This window comes from Talpa europaea (assembly GCF_964194135.1).
Source record: "Talpa europaea genome assembly, chromosome: 12".
Lineage (NCBI taxonomy): Eukaryota > Metazoa > Chordata > Mammalia > Eulipotyphla > Talpidae > Talpa > Talpa europaea.
In genome coordinates this window covers 81503139-81524960 of record NC_140079.1, presented here as the reverse complement: position 1 = coordinate 81524960, position 21822 = coordinate 81503139, and the positions used below count along the sequence as shown (strand labels likewise).

At 49.1% G+C, this 21822-nt stretch overlaps 1 protein-coding gene across 1 annotated transcript in view; it reads left to right on the top strand.

The window, feature by feature from the left end:
* The window catches only part of IQCE (IQ motif containing E), a gene marked incomplete at both ends in the record, with an annotated part of 34959 nt that extends 21197 nt beyond the window's left edge, over positions 1 to 13762 (top strand). The window contains 8 exons of the mRNA XM_084250174.1: positions 1061 to 1165; positions 2481 to 2571; positions 5804 to 5974; positions 6666 to 6689; positions 8920 to 9030; positions 9490 to 9674; positions 11720 to 11865; positions 13653 to 13762. Of these exons, the coding sequence (XP_084106300.1) occupies positions 1061 to 1165; positions 2481 to 2571; positions 5804 to 5974; positions 6666 to 6689; positions 8920 to 9030; positions 9490 to 9674; positions 11720 to 11865; positions 13653 to 13762 (943 nt within the window). The remainder of the gene's footprint in view (positions 1 to 1060; positions 1166 to 2480; positions 2572 to 5803; positions 5975 to 6665; positions 6690 to 8919; positions 9031 to 9489; positions 9675 to 11719; positions 11866 to 13652) is intronic.
* Positions 13763 to 21822: the final 8060 nt, after the last annotated feature.

The window sequence follows — 21822 nt, the reverse complement described above, 5'->3', positions numbered from 1 at the left end:
GATCCCCATGGGCACATTTTGGTCTGAGAAGGACCCACTAATCAACTCCTGGCCTAGTATGTTCTCTGCTGCCTTCTGTTTATAGCAGAAGGCAAATGCCTTCACACCTCACCTGACCTGTTACTTCCAATCAAAGTCTAAAGCTGCATCTATTTGAATGAATATGTTGTTTATAAAAATTGATATTTCAGGGCCTCCCCTGGTGGCGCAACGGTTGAACGCTGGGCTGCAAGGCTGCCCGCAGCCTCTGCAGCGCTGGTTCATTCCCTGCCGCCGTCCCACAAAAAAAAAAAAAAGATATTTCATAGATTTAAAAATTGCACTAGTCATATTGAAAGTAAATGTGTCTGTGTTTGTCTTGTAAGCAATCACATGGCACAATAATAGCTTTCACTTATTGAGCTCTTACTAGGTGGCTGGCGCATCTCTTAATGCACATGGTGTTTTAGCACATTCATGTGGAGATTAACAGGACCTTGACCAGTTAGGTCACCAGGAGAGCAGCCAGTGGAACTTACTGAGAGTAAGCAGGTCTCTTTGGAAGTCACGGTCTTAGCTACCAGTCCCCCTGTGGGATGTAGGACAGCTCAGAGGAAGCAGTCATGTTGGAAGGCGCGCGGGTTCACACCCCCAACCTCAGGCTCTGCTCAGGCAGCACCAAGTCTAGTCCACGGCAGGGCCTTCAGAATATGAGTACTGGATGTGAAAGGTACCTAACTGGTGACAAGCACTGTGAGACTGTGAGGGCTGTGAAAGCAGGCCCTAGTCAGATTTTACTCAGCATGGTGTCCCCTAGGCCTAACAGGTGCTGGCACACAGTAGGTGCTCCGTAAATATCTGATGGAAGACTAGCAGGACATCAGGTCTTGGGGTCTGTTCCTGGTTCTGCATAGTTATGAACAAGTGCCTTTCTTCACTGTCTGCTGCTATCAGCAGCAGCCATACGTGGGAAGGCGGACAAGGTTATTTTCTGAAAGCTCCTCCTGCTCTGATGATGGGTGTAACTGTGATCCTTTGTGTTTTGATGAATGCTGAAATGTCTCCGGTTCTGTGTGTTCAGTTTAGAGGTAAAGCAGCTACTACAGACAAAGGCTGATTTGCAGAAGGAACTGGAAAGTGTGAAGGAAGGTGAGAAGGAAAGGAGAGAGAGAGAGGAAGCTTTGAGGTAAGTGAACCAGAGCTCATGGTTTTCAGAGCAAACACACACAGTTCCAAGCTGTTCACTTCCCCCTGCAGCCCCCAATCTATTCTCAGCACAGTGTCAAGAGTAGTTTTTTTTTAAACTTCAGCTTGATTAAGTCACTCTTTCTGAGGTAGCCAGTGATTTTCTGTTTCCTTCAAGCAGATATCCAAATTCTAGGTCAAGGCTCTTCTTGGTTAGGTTAGTGTTTGCCTCTTTGGCCTCATGGCTGCCTCTCCCTGCACCTCTTGGCAGTTCCAGAATGTGCCACAGATCCACATCTCTGGTCAGCACAACCCAGGTGTCAGCTGCCCCCTGAGACAGGTGCCTCCCATGATCCTCATACCTTTATTGTCCGCATAGCCAAAAGCAGAAGCAACCCAAATACCCTTCAGCACATATATTCATACATAGTGGTCTGCAGGCAGCCATCCCTCCTGGCACACGATTTACAGAGGCATAGAATTCTGATACATGTTACAACAGGATGTACCTCAAGAACTTGGTACTCACTTAGGGCTGCAGAGAGAAAAGGCCGCATGTGTACACTTGCATTTGTTTGAAATGTCTGGAATAGGCAACTCCGTAGAGACAGAAAATAGAGCACTGGTTGAGGAGATGGGGAGTAACTGTTGACAGGGTTCCTTTTTGAAATGGGGGATGGAAATGTTCTAAGATTAGATGGTGGTGATGGTTACATAACATTGTAAATATACTGAAAACCACTTAATTGTTTAATTTGGTGAGTTTCATGTCAATGAACTTTGTGTCAATAAAAATTGCCTCCAAAAAGTAGATGAAAAATCTGAGCAGAAATATTAAGCACTGACATTAATTAGTAAGATACAGATTACTAGAATGAATAGAAAATATTTTCAGGAGAAATGTGGCTACATTTTTATTAGAAAGCTAAAATTAAAGTAAATCAGAAACAGCATATGTACAATGTAGAATTATTTTTACTTTGCCTTTAAAATCTATAGGACACAAGTTGTGAAGAAACAATTCACATTGTTTATAAAAGTCCCAAATGACACCTACTCATCGTCCATACAGTATCTTTTCAGTTCTCACCATTTGCCTGGACTGGTGCTAGGCCCTGGGACCCCTCAGTCCAAGCCCAAGTGGTCTCCTGAAGGGAGATGACAGACAGTGGGGGTGCTCGGGTATGGTCGTGGCGCAGGTGCCCATGTTGCTCCCAGGGGTGGCCTCGCAGCTCTGTAGGCAGCCATCCCTCCTGTCATAAGTCCTCATCTGTGTGCTGACAAGTCAGGTGGCTTCTCTCCCCTTCCCACTTCAGAGAGGAAATTCGAATACTGACCAAGAAATTACAAGAATTGGAAGAAACCAAGACAGATGAGAAAGAGGGTCCCGTGGAGTGGACTCCTGAGGTATGGTTTAGCTTTTTTTGGTCTTAGTGGGCCGGCAGGTCTTGCAGGTGATATGCACTGTTCTGGTTGCTTCCACACCAACTCCTGACAATCCAGAAAAAATGTCCTTAATCTGATTTCCTTTCTTCATCAGCATCGATTCTGTAAAATTGCATGACGTCTGGAGTTCTGGACTACAGTAATTGATTGTCAGTTAAGTGGCTTCTTAAACTAGTATTCCAGTTTTGGATCTTTAAACTGGTGAACACACATCTTCCCAAAATTTCAAATATGCAGAAAGTTGAATTATCCCACATGGGATGATGGTTCATTAGCAGGTGGAAAGGAGTTTGAAAAGGCCCTGGAGGGAACCAACCTGCTGGTTTGTAAACATAGAACAGGTCAGTTTCTCGATGTTCTCTCCCTGTGCATTAGTAACCCACAACTTCAGAAGAAAAAATGACCCCAGTGTGGACATTGATCATCAGGAAAGGACCCTCCCCAACACGAGGCATCCTCTCTTTCTTTGAGCGCCTTCACCACTGGGTTTGCCTCTTTCTGTTAATTTCAGAAATCACATTGAAATCCTCCACTACCTTAGTGCAGGCAGAGTGGCCCGCGGGGAGATTCCTCATAAGGGTTTTCCTTAAGAATTACATCTTTTTTCAACCTCCCCATTTCTCCTGATAGCCCTTAAATTTGCTTGGTGTCAAAATTACACTCAAGTGTTTATCAATATTTTGGCACCTTATTATATGACTTTGAGACGTAGTGGCCCTATAAATGACAGGAACAAATCGAGTATCCCAGATTTCCCGCTGTTCAGGGTGAGCTGGGGAAGGGATCCTGACCTCTGTGCAAGGCTCTCAGTACAAGGACATCTGCTGCAGTGGAGACCACAGAGCCAGATGGGAGGCCGATTAGTGAGCAGTGGGACATTCCCCAGCCATTGGAAGGGTAAAACAGATATGCAGTCACTGACATGGAAAGGGGCCTGTGACCTGTCATTGATGGAAACGCATTCTTCTCCCCTAGAACGGTGCACAGCCGTGATCCTCTAAAAAACTTATATGTAGAAAAATGTCTGGGAAGATGACCAAAGTGTGACTGTTGCAGCAGGGTAGGAGTTTTACTTTCTTTTAGCCTTGTCCAGAGGTTTCTAAGTATGTATTATCTCTGGGTGTTTGTTTGTTTTCCCTTGCTTGAGAAGCATTTTCATTTTATTTATTTTGTTTTAAAGATTTATTTATTTATTTATTTATACAAGCACTGGGTACAATCAGAAGCGTGGGAGGGTGAGAGAATTCACCAGAGCCAGAGCGGGGAGCAGAGCAGGCAGAAGGACCGAAGTACACTGCTGAGGGGAGCAGCGGGCGGCAGGAGAGGTCTGCACACCATGTGGGATCCTCCTCCGGTGGCCGGGGAGCAGCCGGGGATTGAACCGGTGCTGCAGAGGCTGCGGGCAGCTGCGCAACCCAGTGCTCAACCGCTGCGCCACCGGAGAGGCCCAGAAGCATTTTCATTTTAAAGAAAAAGAATACTGGGATTAATTGGGAAGATATGTGTGCTTCTACATAAGGAAATTGGGGGCCTCCCTGATGGCACAAGGAGTTAAGTCTCAGCACCATGAAGCTATCAGCAGCCACTGCAGCACGCGTTCAATCCCCGGCCAGGGAGCTACCCACATGGCACAGCAGACCTCTCCTGTCTCGCCCGCTGCTCCCCTCAGCAGTGTATTTCAGTAGATCTGCCTGTTCCGCTCTCCACTCTGTCTCTGGTGAATGCTCTCATTACCCCCCCCCCGCCCCCCGCCCCACACACACACATCTCTGATACATAAATAAATAAATCTTTTTAAAAAAGGTAAATTTAGGACCTCCCTGGTGGCACAAGGGTTAAGATGCAACTTATGAAGCTATCCGCAGCCACTGCAGCATGAGTTCGATTCCCGGCCAGCCAGGGAGCAACCCACATGGCACAGCAGAACTCTCCTCTCTCACCTGCTGCTCCCCTCAGCAGTGTACTTTGGTCAATCTGCCTGTTCTGTTCCCCACTCTGTCTCTGGTGAATCCTCTCACCACTACCACCACCACCCCTGCCCCACATCTCTGGCCTGTACCCCAGCTCTTCTATGCATAAATAAATAATTCTTTTTTTAAAAAAAAGTAAATTTAAATAAGGAAATTGGCTCTCAGCATTCAGATGCGAATGATGAATTTGTGAGTTTAATTGGAGTAGATATGAGTCAGTTTTTAACAGTTGCTTCAAGGAATTTATATGTATATCAAAATGTAAAATTTGTTCGGCTCTCTGCCAAGAGTTTTGGAGTAAATGTTCCTTTATCTCCTAAGTAACCGACTTTACCTTTTTGTTCACACTGGCACCAGCACATGGCAACAGAATTCTCATCTTGCCTAGCGGAGCCCAGTCAGGAAATATGTTGGGACTGGGGCAAGAAACAGGGCGGTCTTGGAGTCACAGACCTGAATGCCCAACTCAGAATATTGGTGGCAGTGACTCTGTGAGCACTTGTGAAATAGCAGTGACAGAGCCAGTTGCTCGGGGCGTTGTGGCCCAGACAGCTTAGCACTCAGAATCACTGCATGGTTTAGTTTGGTGGCAGTTTTGTGTCGCTCCAGGAGGACTCTCTCCAGCTGTGAGACACAAGCAAGACCACTGAGTTTGCACTGGTGACATGAGAAAAATAGTATTTTCATTTTTATTGACAGATGTTTGATTGAGAGGTTACTATAGATAATAAATTTGAACCCATCAGTGTTTTAATGGTCACCATAGCAATTATGGGTTCTTTCTACGTTAAAAGCTAAGCTAGAAATCTACTGAACTTATTCCAAATTCCTATTTTTGTAATACAGCATCAGACTAAAAGACACAAAAGAACCCCAGGTATGCAAATACTCTTGCAATAATGTGCCAATTTTGCTGAGCTGAGAACATGTACAACATTTGAAATAGAGGCCTCTGGACCCAGTAGGTGAGCTCGCCTCTCCCAGAAGAGTGCCCCCAGACAGTTTAGGGAGTTTAATAAAAGCGAATTTAAACATATTTACTTGCTTTCATCTTGTTTCTCCAGAGACTTCTGCTGTATGGACTGATAAACAGTGTGGCTACAGATTTTCCCTCTGAATTTAAAAAAATCTAATCTGATACGTCCAGCCTGTGTTGGGGCCACATCCTGCAGCACATGCTGCTGCAGGCATGATCATGCTTCCATACCTTGCTTTTCTTGCAGATCCAAGAAGAACCCCAAGCCCTCCAGTCCCACAGAAACCCCATTCTGCAAGACTTTGGACCAGATACAAGTGAGGGGGGCTTCTCCCGGCCACCCTCCTCCTGCTCTGAAGGGAGAAGAGACGCAGCTGCCAGGACTCTGCAGACCCGCTGGAAGGTGTACAAACACAAGGTGAGGTTTCCCAAGGGCACCTGCCCTCTCACCAACGATGGGCACACAGAGTTGTCCTCCCACCAGAGAAGGCATTTTGTTGTTCGTTTATTCAATCGACTGACATTTATGGGTCCCTTTGCTGTGTGGAGCTCCACGATATGTGTGGTGGACATGTGGAACAATGTAGGAGACAGAATGGGCGCAGCTGAAAGTGACTCTGTGGGCCGAGGAGCAGAGAGGTGCCAGCATAGTGGAGAGAGTGGGGACCCTGCTGGGAAGGAAACAGGAAGGCTTACCTTTCAGCCTGTGCTGGAAGGATGAGTGGGGTGCCCATTGCCAGAAAAGGCCAATGGCTTGTCCAGAAAGCAACTGTTGGCTCATTTGCTCCATCCTAGACAGCAGTGGTAGGCTGGGTCACAGGGACACTGCTGCTGGTGCAGCCCCCCATCCTACCCTGGAAATACCCCCAGCATGGACTCCCGCTCAGGAATCTTACTGTTGACTGACTGATAAAGCCACTGTGGAATTCACCCCACAGCAGGTGCCTCCTGGGGTGTGGTGGTGGAGGGACGCTGTCAGTGAGGGGTCGCTGGGAACTTACCCGCTTTTCCATCCCCTGTTGACTGGTGGTGCTAAGATCAGGACATGAAAATAGTACTGTGGGAAAATTCATCTTCATGTTAACTTCTAATTTATCTCTTTATTTCAGAAAAAAAAAGCTGTTTTGGATGAGGTAAGCAAGTTTCATTTCACTAATTTCAAAATACGTCTTTTTCCTTCAGAGTGAAGTGACTGTGGCATCTTAGGTGCTGATTTTCATGAAGTCAGACCAGACCCCAACATTTATACCACATAAACCTTTGGATAAGTTTGCACTGTCAAAATTCATTCATTCTTCCAGCACACTTTCATTGACATCACTTTTGTGCCAAGCAACCTGATGGGCCCTGGGTCCCCAAAAAGACATGAAGAAAGGCAGGTCAAAGTGCAGTTAGGCTGCATCGTGGCACCTTTGGGGTGCATCCCACTTGCAAGCAGGAAAGTGCCTTAGAGGTGCTGTTCTTGCTAGGCCTTGAGAATGATTAAGAACTGCCTGACTGAGAGGCAAGAGAAAGAACCTTGGAGGCAGAACTCAGTCAAGCTCTGGATGTATGGAAGTGTGGCTCATTATGGGAGGCAAGGGTAGCTGTGTGACGAGCCTGTGGGTAAGATGGGAAATAGCAGCTGGCGGCAGTCACTAGCAGCAGAGAACTAGTGGAATTTGGGGCAGTGCAGACGTCAGCCACCTTGCCTGTTTTCGTGACCCCTCACTGGTCGTTTGCTTCTGCTTTTGACCTTCTGCAGCCTAGTGTCCACACAGTCACCAGGGTGACATAATTTTAAATGTTAATTAATACCATTCTTTTCACACTTAGAACAGAATCCAAACTTGTTCCCTAAAGACCCTTCCAACTCTGCATACTCCTCTTTAACTCATCTGGGGGATTTTCTGGCATGACTTGACAATATCAAGCTATTCCCACCACAGGACCTTTGCACTTGCTGCTCCTGCTGCAGAGAGGCTCTTTCCAGATATTTGCATGTCCTTCTCCCTTACTTATCCAGATATTACCAGCTCAGAGACCCTTTCTGAGTGTTCTATACTACCTGTCACTTTCCAGCCTATGTCCTGGTTTATTTTCTTCATGGCATTTATCCTCCCTTAATTTTTTTTAATTGTTTATCTCCCATTAGAATTATCTCCATGGAGGTAGAAAACATCGGCTTTTTGGGTAGAAAACACCTGTTTTTTTGCTGCTGTGTTCCTAGTTCCAAGAATGAATGAGTGAATAAATGAACTTGGTACTCCTCAGAGGACCAAATAACATGTTTACAGCCCAGACAGCTGGTGTGTGCTGTCCTCCATTCTGTGTCTTCTCTTCTGGTGTCCCCCCCCCCCCCAGCCTCAGTTTCCTCATAGTGGAGCCCAGATGATAAGTCGTGCACAGTTGTGTGGGGTCAGTCTGTTAGTGTGGACACAGTATGGGCAGGACAGAGGCTCGCTCTGCTTTTCGTCCTGCGTTGGTTGCTATGGTTGATGTCAACCACTATAGCAGCAGCTTTGCCGCATCCAGGATGTGAGCCTTCTGAGTTCTGTGTCCTTAGCGACTGACGTTCTCTCACCTGCCTTGGTAGTACTTGTTCTCAACCCCATGTTTGTGACAGTTCCGTCACCTTGCCTTCAAGAAAAAGTGAAGATGTCTCCTTTCGGTAACTGTTTATGGAAGTGTCTAGGCCTCTAGACAAATGTCTCCTCAAGGCTCAGTGTGCTTGCTTGTCATCCTTCTAAAAAGGAGCTGAGTGGAGATGCAGAGAGGGGAGCCAAGCTTCCCCAAGCATGGGCCATGCAAATACAATGCTGCCCCCGAATTCCACAGCATTGGCTTCAGAACTGACAGAGCACCACGTACTTTAACATTAAGGTCAAAGGATAAATAATTCCTTTGTGATCATATGCTCCACTGCTTGATTTTACATATATGTGGAAAGTGTATGAATTAGAATAAACACCATGAAGTCAATTGTGCCAACATGAAAACATAACCATGTGTAAAATATGGACTGGTATTAGCAGCTGAATTTAAAAAGGCAATTTATATGATCTGAAGAGAAACCAGAGTACTTTAGCAGCTAAATTTAATAACATTTAACAGATGATTCATTTACTTTCCAAGATTCAGCTTCCTGTGGGATCATCTGCCTTTTCCTCCCTAGAGAGTAGAGTCAGAATGTTTCTTGCTGTAGGAGATTCTGGGTCAGGGAAAGAGAGGTTCTCAGATACCCCTGTGATTGTGTTGGTAGTAAGGGAAGTAATTTTCTCTGCTGTAATTTTTAGCTTTTCCCTCTGGAATTTCCCTTGATCTATACCTGCCATCTTCCAGAGAAATTAAAATCTGTTCCTCTCTCTACTCTTTCCCTGCCAGGCAGCTGTTGTGCTTCAGGCAGCTTTCAGGGGACATCTAACACGGGCAAGGCTATTGACAAGCACAGCAAGTGGTTCAGAAGCTTCCAGCATGCCCTGCCTTCCTGACCAGGTAACCTCACAGGGGCTGGACACAGACCTAGAGTTCTCATCATTCCCTCTCCGTTTCTTCCTCCCATACTTAAGCAACCAAGGGAAGCATGGGGCATCTTCCAGCCTCGTGTCCTGCCTGCCCTATGGGTGTGTCACCTTCTCCATCCTACAGCACATTGCAGCCAAGCAGCAACACCTGTGGACCCTCCCCAGGTAGATTAGGCCTCAGGGACCAAATCACTTAGCAATTATGACACATCAAGTAGCATGTCAATCCTGCAATTAAGACATAAGATTAAAAATATAATGAAGACAGAAGCTTTCCATGGCAGCACCCTCCTTTATAAAAAGTGCAAGCTGTTCATTAAGAATCTCTAGAGTCTAAGAATTAAGAACCCACAATCAGGAAATTGCTGGCTACGTAATTGGTAATGAGGTGAGTCACCTGGAACAGAATGTGCTCTTACCTGGTTCTCAGGTTGAGGGTGACTGCCCTCGAGGTTCTCCAGTGGTTTTCTTCCCCACTATCATTTTGCTACAGAACACCCCCTCGCCCCGTATGCCAAGTCCCCTTGACCAGGCTGAGGATGACCCAGAGCAAGAGGAGGCCATTACCATCATCCAGTCTGTTCTCCGGGCACACCTGGCTCGGACCAGGCACAGGTAAGTCTGATTATCAGGCCCACCTCTGCTCTGTGTCACAGGGACGCGCCGGACACAGTCACTGCGCAAGAGGCCACCCATCCAGAGAGCCAGCACCTGGGCCAGAGAAAAAGTTATGCCTTGTGAAAAAACCCCACCTCTCCGTGCAGGTGGGGTAAGCCCCAAGTTCTGGTCCTCATGAAGAGGCCTCTCTAGAATCATTTCCTTGCACTGGGAGAAAACAAGTGGCCAGTTTGAGACCATGTACTGGTAGCCACCAGTTTGTAGCGTTACTGTCAGCTTGTCCTAATGCATTGCCCATTTTAGAGAAAAATGTGACCTGACCCAGTGTTCAGAAGATGTAGGCATTGTCAGAAGCCTTCCTCCAGCAACACAGACTCTTTCTGAGCAGCAGCATTCCTGCTAGGCCTCCCCGGTCACGGGGACTTTGTTGGTTGCAGAAAATCAGAACCCCACTTAGGTCAACTCAGCTAAAGAGTGGAACTTCTAGTGAGGCTAGGAGAACATCAGGCACAAGGCACGGATGCTGCTGGCTGGGACCGGGCCAGGCCTGGACTCTGCTGCTTGGGGAAGCTCGGCTCCCCGCTCTCCATCTCCACTCAGCAGCACTCTACTTGCTGGCTCGCACCCCTTTGCCATGGATTTCTCTGTTTCTCAGGCTTTGTGGCAGAAAATTGCAGCCACCATGTTTTTAAATCTGCAGTTTCTCTCTGCAAAAGGAGAGCTGGAATCTCATAACCCAGACTCTACCTTCCCACCTCCCTCAGATGGGAACAGGGGCTCAGTGCAGGCTGGGGATCCACCCCTGATGCAATCAGCCACAACCAGAAGATGGAGAGCTGCACAGCCGTGAGCATGTCCAATGAAGTGAGGCCACTGGCTCCACGCAGACCCAGGGCACCAAAAGGAAGTGGGAGGAAACAGAGTCTCAGGACCAGCCTCTGCTAGCAATGGCTGTTCGCTCTGTCAAGCCCTACTATAGGGCCCAGACAGTGTTGATGTTCTGTAATGTCAGAAACGGCTAGTGTTTCTCTCTTCTAGTGTTGCCAGTAAGGGAACCGGCACTGCTGCTGCGACTAAGAGACCTGTGTCAGCTGCGCGTGACAGGACCTCCTCCCCACCCTGCCCGGCAGCTGTTCCTGGTAATTTCATTTCCTTTCGGATTCTAATGTGAGGGGCAGCTGGCCCCTGAGGTTTGAGCCAAAAGAGCTGCTACTCTCCCCAAAGCTTGACATGTGAAAGGACACGTGGGGGACTTTCCTCCCTGTGACCACCTGCAAACTCAGTGATGCCCTCAGCCCGGAAGTCACCTCAACCAAGTCTCCCTCACCACAGCTTTGTCCCTTGGATTGTAGGGATGGCCTGAAGGGACTCCCTGAGCCCAGGAGACTAGAGAATGGGGTCAGGCATCATGGACAGCAGTGTATTCCCACGGATATTGCAGTGGGAGTGTCGTGATTTTCATATCTAGAGTTTGCTCTTGGCTCCCTTGGGCCCAAGTTTTTCCTATTTATTCGTTTTAAGTAATACTTTATACAAAAATAGTCAGTGGATAATCAATCCCTAATGGTGAGGCCTGGTCCCAGCCTGCCATCCTCATGTGTGAAATGGAGAATTGGGTGAGACAGTCTGAGAGCCGCTGTGATCGTGTGAGCTATGATTGTGTGATCTACGATTCTTTCAGCCTTATACTCTAGCTAGAAGACCTCATCTACACTTGCTTGTTGTGACTATTGCTATCACGCTAAAGATGACCAAAAGATCCTGGTTTGAGATTTTATCTCTTATCAGACCAAGAAATGTAGTCTTGAGATTTTATGAAGGTGGAGTGTGGGTCGGGTCCAGCATGCTTCCAGTCCTGGCCTCCTAGCCTGGCTTCTGCGGTCTCAGAGATGGAATTGGAGAGGGGCAGGGTGCAGGTAGAGATGACGCTTCATGTCAGGAAAAACTACAAAGAAAGTGGGTTTTCTGATGAAAAAGTGTTAGAGTAGACAGATGTGAGGGTGTGGCGGCTCCAGCCAGCATCTGGCGCTGTCTCTACACAGTGCGGGTGCTTCCAGTTTGCATGTTCCTTCAGGGAAGGAAGACAGTGAAGCGAGCAGCTGGGAGACCATGGGGGGACCAGCTACCGAGGAAGAAGTGCCAAGGCCTTGGGGACCAGGGAGCCCCACCACCCTGCAGCCCTGCCCTGGTGAGTTGAGGCCAATGGTGGGCCACAGCGAACCCTCTTGCTCTGTGAGCCCATGACTTTAGCTCGCTGCAAGCCCGCTCTGGCTGAGCACCCTTGGCCTGCCAAGCTTCCTTTCAGGGGCTGGCCTGCTGGGAACAGGATTTTGGAGACTATTCTGCATAAGCAGCACCTAGAAATCACATTTTAATCTTTTTCCTAGCTTTGTCAGAGCTCACAAACTTTGAACTTTGATATTCTCTCCATTTGTATAGCTCAACTAACAAAGATTAGCAGCCTGGGGTTATAGGAGAGCCGTGCCAACATGCAAAGCCCAAGAAGCCCCGGGGGCCATCCTAGAACTTGTGGGCACCCCAAAAGGCTTTAAGTTGTTCTCCAAACAGCCCTTTCATGCCCATTTTACCAGACCCTGCATTCAGTGACCTTTAGATTCTTTGATCAAAGTTAAAGTGTTTGTTTATGCTGCCCTTTTCTCCTCTTGATAAATGTATGTAATTTTGAAGCAGCAGTTTCATCCACCTGTCTGAAAAGTATTATCACAGAACATTCAAGCATTCAGCTTTTATTTACCCAAGGATACGAGTATGTGAAAAGTAGAGATGGAGCTCTTCTTTTATCTAATTGTAAAAGTGTTTTTAAAGGAAAAAAACCCTTGAAAACTAATGTTTTTAATTTCATAAGTTTCCACTTTCATGCAATTGGGCCTTCATCCACGGTTCTGCATCTGCAGATTCATCCAGCCCCCGATGGGAAATCCATACCATGTAGTTAGGCCTCTGATGGTTTTGTCAATACGGAACACAAACTGTTTTCTTGTCATTATCATCTAAACAAGTATTTACATTTACATTGTGTAGGTGTTATAAGTAATCTAGAGATGGTTTAAAGTACATAGGAGCGTGTGCACAGGTTATATGCAAATGCTATACCATTTTACATAAGGGGGTTGAACCTCTGTGGATGTGGTATTCACAGAGCAAATACCAAGGGGTGACTGTATTAGTTTTCTGGAAAGTTACAGAAAAAAAGCTGACGCAGCTACAGTATCTGTAGCACTGCTCAGCCCTAATTTCCTTCACCTTTTTATCTCAAATCAGTGGTTGGTCACTTTTTCACTTTCATTATTATGAAATAATAGATGAAAGGCCCTTTTTAGGGGCTGTGAAGCCTGCTGATAACCTGCCCTGCCTAACACCCATCACCCCCAGTCCATGGGGTTCGTTGCCGGCATCTCATTCCAGTGTAAACTGGGATGTTTAGATGTGAATGAAGAAAGTGTAGCTGGGGAGGATGGCCCACCCATGTGAAGCTCACAGTGTTCGTGAGGTCGGGCTTGTCCTGCCTCACCTCAGTGGGGTGTGCCACGTGGGAGCCAGCCGTTCTCACAGAGAGGCTGGGGCCGCTGCCTCATCTGCACTGCAGGCCAGACTCCTGGAGCTGCTGTGCGGGCGGCTCAGCTCCTGCCACAGAATCACCCTTCCTTCACGCTGGTGGTCTTTACCTTTCCAAGGTGTGCATTCCTTTTTGGAAAGGGCCAGAATATTCAGTGCTGAGCTTAGAAACAGATGTGGGTGCAACTCAGAGTTCAATGAGTAGCACTCTGCCATGAGTGGCTCTCATGGCATCCCCCAGAGACTAGTTAAAAAAGTACCAATTTCGAAGAAAACAGCAGTATACCCACTGTTTGTGGGTGTGACCTGGGGCTGATGTGAAAGCGTGTCCAGATGGGTGCCCAGAAACAGGTCCCGAGCAGTCGGTGTGACAGCCTCCCTCTCTCTGGTTCCTTGCAGTGGCGTCCTCTCTCTCAGGGCCACCTACAGATGATGTCAGCTCCGATGACTCGGACGAGATTATTTTTGCTCCATCTCTGCCTATGAAGAAAAGCACCTCCCCGCCCTAGACCCCTGCACATGCCCCGCTGTGGTGATGGCTCTAGCGGAGGAGGTTGGGGCTGAGAGGACAAAGCACTTGTAGAAGACATAATAACTATAAATGAAAAATAATTTATCTTGTTAGGAAAAGAACGGTACATACTTACCACCAGAACATCTTAATGGGTTTTTCTCTTTTGTTTTGCTTGTTTAAGGAATCCCAAATGCCTTTATTCTCTGGCCAGGGTCAGGGGCCCATCTCCAGCTGCAGTTCACCCTGGGGTTTCAGTTCCAGGCAGACACAGCTGCCCGGAATAGTGGGGGCAGCCAGGGAGCCCTGCAGAGACACATTCTCTTGTAGCAACAGACTGGCTGTCTTTGGCCTTGACTTGGGAAGAGCTGCTCCGTTAGGATCCAGCACTGACCTCATCACCTTCCTCATCCTCGTTGACATCTACTCCACCAGGATTTGCTCCCATCTCCACCTAGTAGGTCCAGCCAGACCCGCTGAGCCATACCTTTTGGAAGAGCAAGAGATGACACAGGCCTGCAGTGGGCGGTAGGTTTTCCCTCATCCCCACAACAAAATGCAGTCCTTGCAAAATGAGAAGACATCCCAAGATGAATTCTTATTCTTTAGGCCTTTCCTGCCCCCCTCACCACACAGATCTTTCTACTGTCATCTTTCCTACCCCATGGGGCGCTGCCCAAGGAGTCTGGTAGAATTTTGTGATAGTTATTTAGGCCTTTAAAAAAATGCCAAACTATAATATAATCACAGAAGCAATATCCAGTTTTCTCTTGAAAACTGCAGCAGGGGATGGCTGTCCCCAATCACAGTTACTATGACTCTAAGAGGTCCCCAGGTCTCCCTCTGCAGGCCACAGGTCCAAGAGGCATGACCTTGTCAGCATCCTGAAGCCCCATCTGTTTGGCAGGGTTCCTTAAGAAAGTCAGTTCTGGCCCTTTGTTAGTGAGATTAACACTTGTTGGTGGTAAAAATGAGGTACCTTGGTTTGGGTAGGGCTTCCAGGGCCTCTGAGCCTATATCCCGTCTGACATCTGTATCTGCAGACCCCTGTCAGGACTGACTCCCCTCTGGGGTGGAGACGACATCTCAGAAGAGATTGATGTTTAAAAGCTGGCCCAAAGACCAACCTGATGGGCTCTGCAAAACTTGCCCCATCCCATCCCTAATCTCCTGCAATTCTGTAGCCTTTCTGATGTCCAACCTCAGGGAAGTCCAGCATGAGCCAGGTCTGTGGGGCGCTGAGTTGTCCTGGCCCTATTGCTGGGACAGGCTGGCCCTATTCCCCACTTAGGTGCTATTCAGTGTGTTGAAAAAAATTCAGCTAGGGGGCCGGCTTGTATAATTTTTTCTTTACTTGGTCTGTTGTCTGCCAGATCAATTGTGTTCATTCTTTTTGTCCCCCATTGACTCATTGACTGGCTGACTTGCTGCTGATGTGAGCATTCTGTAGACCCTACCTGTGCTCAGCCCACTGGGGCTGTTCCCAGGTGCAATGTCCCATCATTCTTTGGGGACCCAGAGCTAAAGGTCTATGGGGCCAATGTACCCAATTCAGCACCTAAGGGAGAAAAGGCACATTCCCCAGGTTGCAGGGGGCAGGGGGGGATGTCTAAATTACTTACCACTTTCAGGAAGGAATAGCCTCTGGAACTCTAGGTTCTGGGTACCCACAAAGCTCGGTCACTAAAAGGATGTCCCTGCTTGGGGCTGGCTCTGCATGGTGTCCAGGGCTATCTTGTGTACCATGACCTGTAAGATCCTGGCCAACCAGCAGAGCTGAGATCAGCCCATGGACTTGAGTTTTCCACTCAAGAAAATGCCACTGAAAACTGTAAGTATGTTCCTTTGGTCTGCCTGCACAACTGGGTGCAGCAAGCATTCTTGAAGCTGCCATAGTAAGTCACTGTGCCTCAAGTGTGTGTCTTCAGCTGATGTCCAGTGACTGTCCAGTGCCCTTTGCTGGATGCAGCCTTCTCTTGTGATCCCTTCCTACACTCTGTGAATTTGTTCCTTGGAGGACATGCCAGGGTCAGGCATGTTTTCAAGGCCCCAGGTCATAGCCTGGGGATTCTAAGGCCACAGGAACAGGCAGGGCAGTGAGGAGCCTGGGACCCGGGAGGACCACCTTCCTTATGCTGCCTCCATGGTGCTCTGCTAGACAGGTCACCTGGGCATCTCTCCACACAGTCCTCTCAGAGCCAGGCTGCTGACAGTGGCAGTGGGGTGAGCTGGGTGGGGGTGATCTGGGGGCAGGGCCTCAAGAGGTGGCAAAACAACACCCCTGGGAAGATTAGAAATGGAAAGTGGATAGAGGAGAAAGGGACTTCACAGGTGGTAGGTGCCCAAAGGCCCAGGTCTGTACTTTGGGTGGAGACTGAGTGGCATATGAGGCTCACTGCAGCACCTGCCTGCCTCGTTGAACTAAGCAGCCAGGCTATTTGCTGTTAGAGGCTGTGTGGGTGATCCGGCTCTATAAGAGCTTCCTTCTCTCCATCCTAGATACCACAAACCGGCAGTAACAGAAGTGGAATCTCTGGACCTTGGCTGTGTCGGCAGAACCACGCCTTCTACCCTGACCCTGCTGGCGTCCCTCCGTGCAGAGCTGGGAGTCGTGGCATCCTGACGGGGCCACACCGGGCTGCCAATGCCCTCTCCTCACAGCAGTGCTGCCCATGGGTTCCAGGGGCACACGCAGGATGCACAGGAAGCTGACATGTTCTGCAGCCCTTGGTTCACACCCATCTACCAGATGCCAACTGAGGAGAAAATGCAGGAGGGGCCCTACTGGCAGGAGGGCCTGGAACAGGGCAGACAGGCTGCCTGGACACTTGTAGGAAGACACTGGGGCCAAAGCTAAAGAGCATGGGAGGGGTGCATGTTTGGGGGCAGACTAGGGAGCTGCTCTGCTGTGGGTTTCTGCGCAGGGTGACCCCAAAGCAGGGCTGAGGCTGGAAGGTGGGAGCCAGCAGCAGGTTCAGTGAGGAGGGCTGCCAAGACCGCGTGACCTCCAGGTCTCCTGACCAGTGGGGTGCTCTTAGCAGTGCTCAGCTGACCGGGGCTACCTTCAGGCAACAGCCTGGTGATTGGACGGAGCCGCTTCACCCGTTAGGGTTTAGTTGGCTTGTTCACATGTGCGTTGAGGGACCCTAGAATAGACAGATGGTCTGAGCACGCCTTGACTACTGACAAGGGGAAAGAGGGCCACTCTCTAGTCAGACGGACCAGAAGCCCTCACCCTGGCTGAGTCCAGTTGCGTTAGTGAAAAGCAGACCAGCCTAGCTCATCTGTCCAGGATGCAGACAGCAGAGCAGAGCTTAATTTTTTAGGAAATAAATAACCTCTGCAAAGCCCGCTAACCATCAAGGTTTGAGTGAAGTGTAAACGCCACCATGACCTGTCTAAGCGAATGCAAAACCCTCCTTTGGCCTTGGAGGCCATGTTTGCTCTCAGATGACCCAGACCTGCTGAGCAGCAGATTGCTGACCTGCTGTGTGTCTGGGCCGGCTACTCCAGGCTCCCACACACCAAGTTCTCGAAAGTCTGTTAGCAGTCGACACCCCAGGGAAGCATCCTTAAAACTGAGAAGTGACGCCAAGAAGTTGAACAGTGAAACCAGGTGGCTCACAGAGGAAGAAGTGGATCGGCTGGTCTTTGACATATTTACTTAGAATAATTCTACCTTTATACATAATTTATACATGAATCTTTTGGAAGGGATAGCTTTTCACTCTATGCTACTCATTATTGGCCTTTGTAAATAAAAGTTGTTTTACAGACTATTTGTCTTGATTGCCCCATAAATTTGTCACTTTAATTACCTCCAGGTGTTCATGATGCCACAGCTCATGCCACCCAAACACTTCAGTTGATCTGCTTCAGAAACCCTATTTTTCTGAGCTTCTGGCATTTTGCTTTGGTGACAGCACAGGCTGGGGGTTTAGAGCCATCTGGAGGAAGGGAAGGGATCCCACCGCCAACTCCTGGCCATGCATGAATTTTTTTTAAAGATTTATTTCTGTATACAAGAACTGGGGTGTAGGCCAGAGGGGTGGAGTGGGGGTGGGGGATGAGAGGATTCACCAGAGACAGAGTGGGGAGCAGAACAGGCAGATCTACTGAAAGACACTGCTGAGGGGAGCAGCGGGCGAGGCAGGAGAGGTCTGCTGCACCATGTGGGTCAGCTCCCTGGCCAGCCGGGGATCGAACTTGTGCTGCAGTGGCTGGCAGTAGCTTTATAGCGCTGTGTCTTTAACCCCTGTGCCACCAGGGAGGTCCCCCATGCATAAATTCTGATGCATCTATGGGCACCAGGGTCTCTTCTCAATGTTCCTTCTAAGCAAGCAGCAGAAATGAAAATTGGGGCAGGGGGAGAATTTCTACAAATTCTATTTGAGGAATGGAGTAAATCATTTATTTAGAAATCAAACACAGGGGCCTCCCCAGTGGCGCCGTGGTTGAGCGCTGGGTTGCAAAGCTTCCCGCAGCCTCTGCAGTGCCTGTTCGATCCCCGGCTGCTCCCGGCCACCGGAGGAGGGTCCCACATGGCGCGCAGACCTCTCCTGCCGCCCGCTGCTCCCCTCAGCAGTGTACTTCGGTCCTTCTGCCTGCTCTGCTCCCTGCTCTGGCTCTGGTGAATTCTCTCACCCTCCCGCGCTTCTGACTGTACCCAGTGCTTGTGTAAATAAATAAACAAATCTTTTAAAAAAAATCAAACACAAAGTTGATTTCTAGGTAAGTACGGTCTTCCAATATTTTGTTGCATAGAATAAGGTGCATCTGTGGCTTTGTGTGTACACTGCTGCTTGCCAGGCCCTTCAATCCTGGCTGGGATGTGTTTGAAGGTCCTGCGAGGACTTGTTTGTTGTTCCAGCACTTGCCTGAGCCTGTTTCTGTGTCCCAGTCACTCTGTGTCTGGTTGGAAAACACCATGCTTTGTAGAGAGACTGGTAGGGCCTGAAGGAGTCGAGAGTAGAGAGAGTGGTGCATCAAACCCACCCCACCACCCTGCCTCATGTGTGCCACGAGGCTCAAGCCTAGGAAAGGGGCAGCCTCTGGTGACAGGATTATGGCGAAAAGTCCAATCTCTACCCCATAAACAGGAAAAGTGCAGGGAGATAGAGACCAACATGAACATATAACTAATAAATGAACATGCGCGCACACAGAATCTCCCTGTTCCTGCCATTGGTTTTGGTGCCCTTAGGAATTCTCTGGTTAAAAGTAGCCCCCAGTTTGGTCTGCATAGCGCATGTGGACCTCTTTGAAGACTGGTAACAGGGTTACCCCCAGATCCTTGCCAAGATGATTTAAAATATGAGCGTTCTCAAAAGCCAGGGAATATTTAAAAAAAAAAAATTCAGAATCCAAGTGCCTTGTTCTTTTCAGCTCTGCTCTCGGGTTCAGAATAGAATTGATGAGGTTGAAGCACAAGTTCAAGTTTCTTTGCTCGGGTGCCAGCTCAGGGCTTTTGGCCAGCACTTTCCCATTAACACCCTGGGAGCCCATCCCGGGGCAGCCCAGGGGGCAGCCCATTAGACAGCGTCTGCCTGAGGAGTCTGCAGGAGTCCTGCGTTTCCATGGTGCTGTGTCCTTCTGAATGGGGGGGGGGGGGAGATGCCCCCTGGGCTATTCATTAATTAACACACAGAACAGCCTGGGATTCAAAGGAGAGAGCCTGAGTGGGCCAAGTCTTCTGGGACTGCCATTCATGGACAGAGTCTCTCCAGCCCTCCCCAGGCCGGCTTTAAAGGAAAGCAAGTAGGGAATGGGGGTGGAGGGTAGCAGCTCAGAGAGAAGCAGGGCTTGTTTGCCTCAAAGCGGCCTGTCCCTGCTAATAGCTATGAACCTGCTGCCAACCCTTCTCAGGCTGGCCTTGTTCCCCAACTCACGGTGATGATGTTGTTTTGGGTTCGGAGAGTGGGGTCCGAGGGTTCACTCTGGGAAAGTTTTCACCACAGCTCCCCCTTCAGCGGCACGCAGGGTTTCCCAGGCAAGTTTCTCCAAGACACAGAGATGTTAGTTATATCCAAAAGGACAGGTTTATTATAAAAGGGAGAGAAGAGTAAAGGACACTTGCATAGGCACAAGTGGGCAGGAAGAGCTGGCCCGAAAGGGACAGGTTTGCTGAGAGAGGCCTGCATGATCGCAGGCGGGCGGCCTTGAGGAGAGCTGCCTCCGCTGAGGGAGATCAGTAAAGAAAAACCCCTGCATGGTACAAGTCACAGGCAGGCAGGAAGGCTGCTGCCCTGCAGAGGGAGAGAGTTGGCGAGAGGAGCACCTGCATAGGACCAGGTGGGCAGGACAGCTCCTGCTTCAATCTGTGCCCTCCGCAGCGTTTGATGCAGACACTTCCTTCCTAGCCACTCTTCTCCCCACCTCCTGTGATTTTCCTCCTACCCCTCCGGCAAAAAAAATGTCTTTCAGGGCCTCCCTGGTGGTGCAGGGGTTAACAACAGTGCTATCAAGCTATCTGCAGCCTCTGGAGCACCAGTTCAATCCCCGGCTGGCCAGGGAGCAACCCACATGGTGCAGCAGACCTCTCCTGCCTCGCCCGCTGCTCCCCTTAGCAGTGTATTTCAGTAGATCTGCCTGTTCTGCTCCCCACTCTCTCTGGTGAATCTGCACCTCTGGCTTACACCCCAGTTCTTGTATGCATAAATAAATAAATCTTAAAAAAAAAAAAAAACATCTTTCACAGCCTGTTTGTCAAATGTGTGTGTCCCCAGAGTTCATCCCTAGCACCCAGGCTGTAAACATTGCTGTGGACGTTTGCATGTGTGTGTCTCAGAGGCCTCAACCCCACAGCACTGGTGGCTCTTCACCCCCAACCTGCTTCCATCTGGTAGTCAGATCACACTGATTGGTGTCACAGGCCACTGGATCATGAAGGGGACATCATCCCAGCTCCCCTCATCCTCAGCCCCACCCCCAGCCTGTCACCAAGGCCTCCTGGGCTCCTCAGCAGCCCCCAACTCTGTTGCCACATCTGCAATGAGGTCAGGGGACGTCACCAGCCATCCATGGACACCAGTATGATCTCTTGAGCATGCCATGCCACCCTCACACAGGCAAAAGCACATGCACACAACAACACACACACACATGCACAAATGTGTGTACAGGCAAACACGTAAACACACAAAACATGCATGCACACACACAAACAAAACCACACATGCACACACACTCATTCTAAACTTAAAGCCGTCCTGAACTGCACGAGGCTCTGCCATGTCTCCCTAGAGCAGACCACAACAAAGAGCAGCTGTGTGACCAGAGTGAGAACATGGACATTTTACAGGTGTGGATGGGCCTGTCAGGTGTCAGTCTGCTAACAGCTGGCTCACTTGGTCATCCATACACATTTAAGGCCACATATAAAATGAGATCACCCTCAAGTCCAAGAGCAACTGACTCAAGGACGTGAGCCTGGGTGGAGACCGCGGTAGCTTGGTGGCGGCTTCTGCCCTGCATGCCGTGTCCTTATCTCCACAGGCCACTGCCGGCTGTCTTTAAAGTGAGTGTGTACAGGAGGATCCACAGTGACACCCACTACTGTCAATGCAAGGCTCTTCTCCTGGGATAATGGCGAAACCTGAGTTACTTTTCCTAGGATTTTTTAAAGCGGTTTCTGTCAGTTGACCTGACATGGGGTTCAGGTGGCTTTTCCCAGCATGTGGCTGTCAAAGTAGCCCAGAGGCCTGTACTATGAGATGCTTTGTAAGGACCTAAGCCGGAGGCAGGTCCCTCTTTTTCAAAGGATAAAACCCTCCTCTCATGTTTAAACTGTCCGGGAATGAAACAAAGACCTCGCTCACCCCCTGCTGCTCCTGTCTCAGAAACCCCCACTTTGAGAGCAAACTTGGCAGCCTCCAGAACGCAGCCTCCTGCCCCGCCCTCCCTCCCTAGGCCAATAGCTTCTTCCCTTTCAGCCTCAGGCCAGTTCCTTCACTTAGAGAGCTGGTTCCTTCTCGCTGGTGTTTTTTCCATCTAGAATAACCACTGCTGACATTCGGTAAATAGCACTGCAGATACCCTGCGTGGATGCAGAGAGAGGTA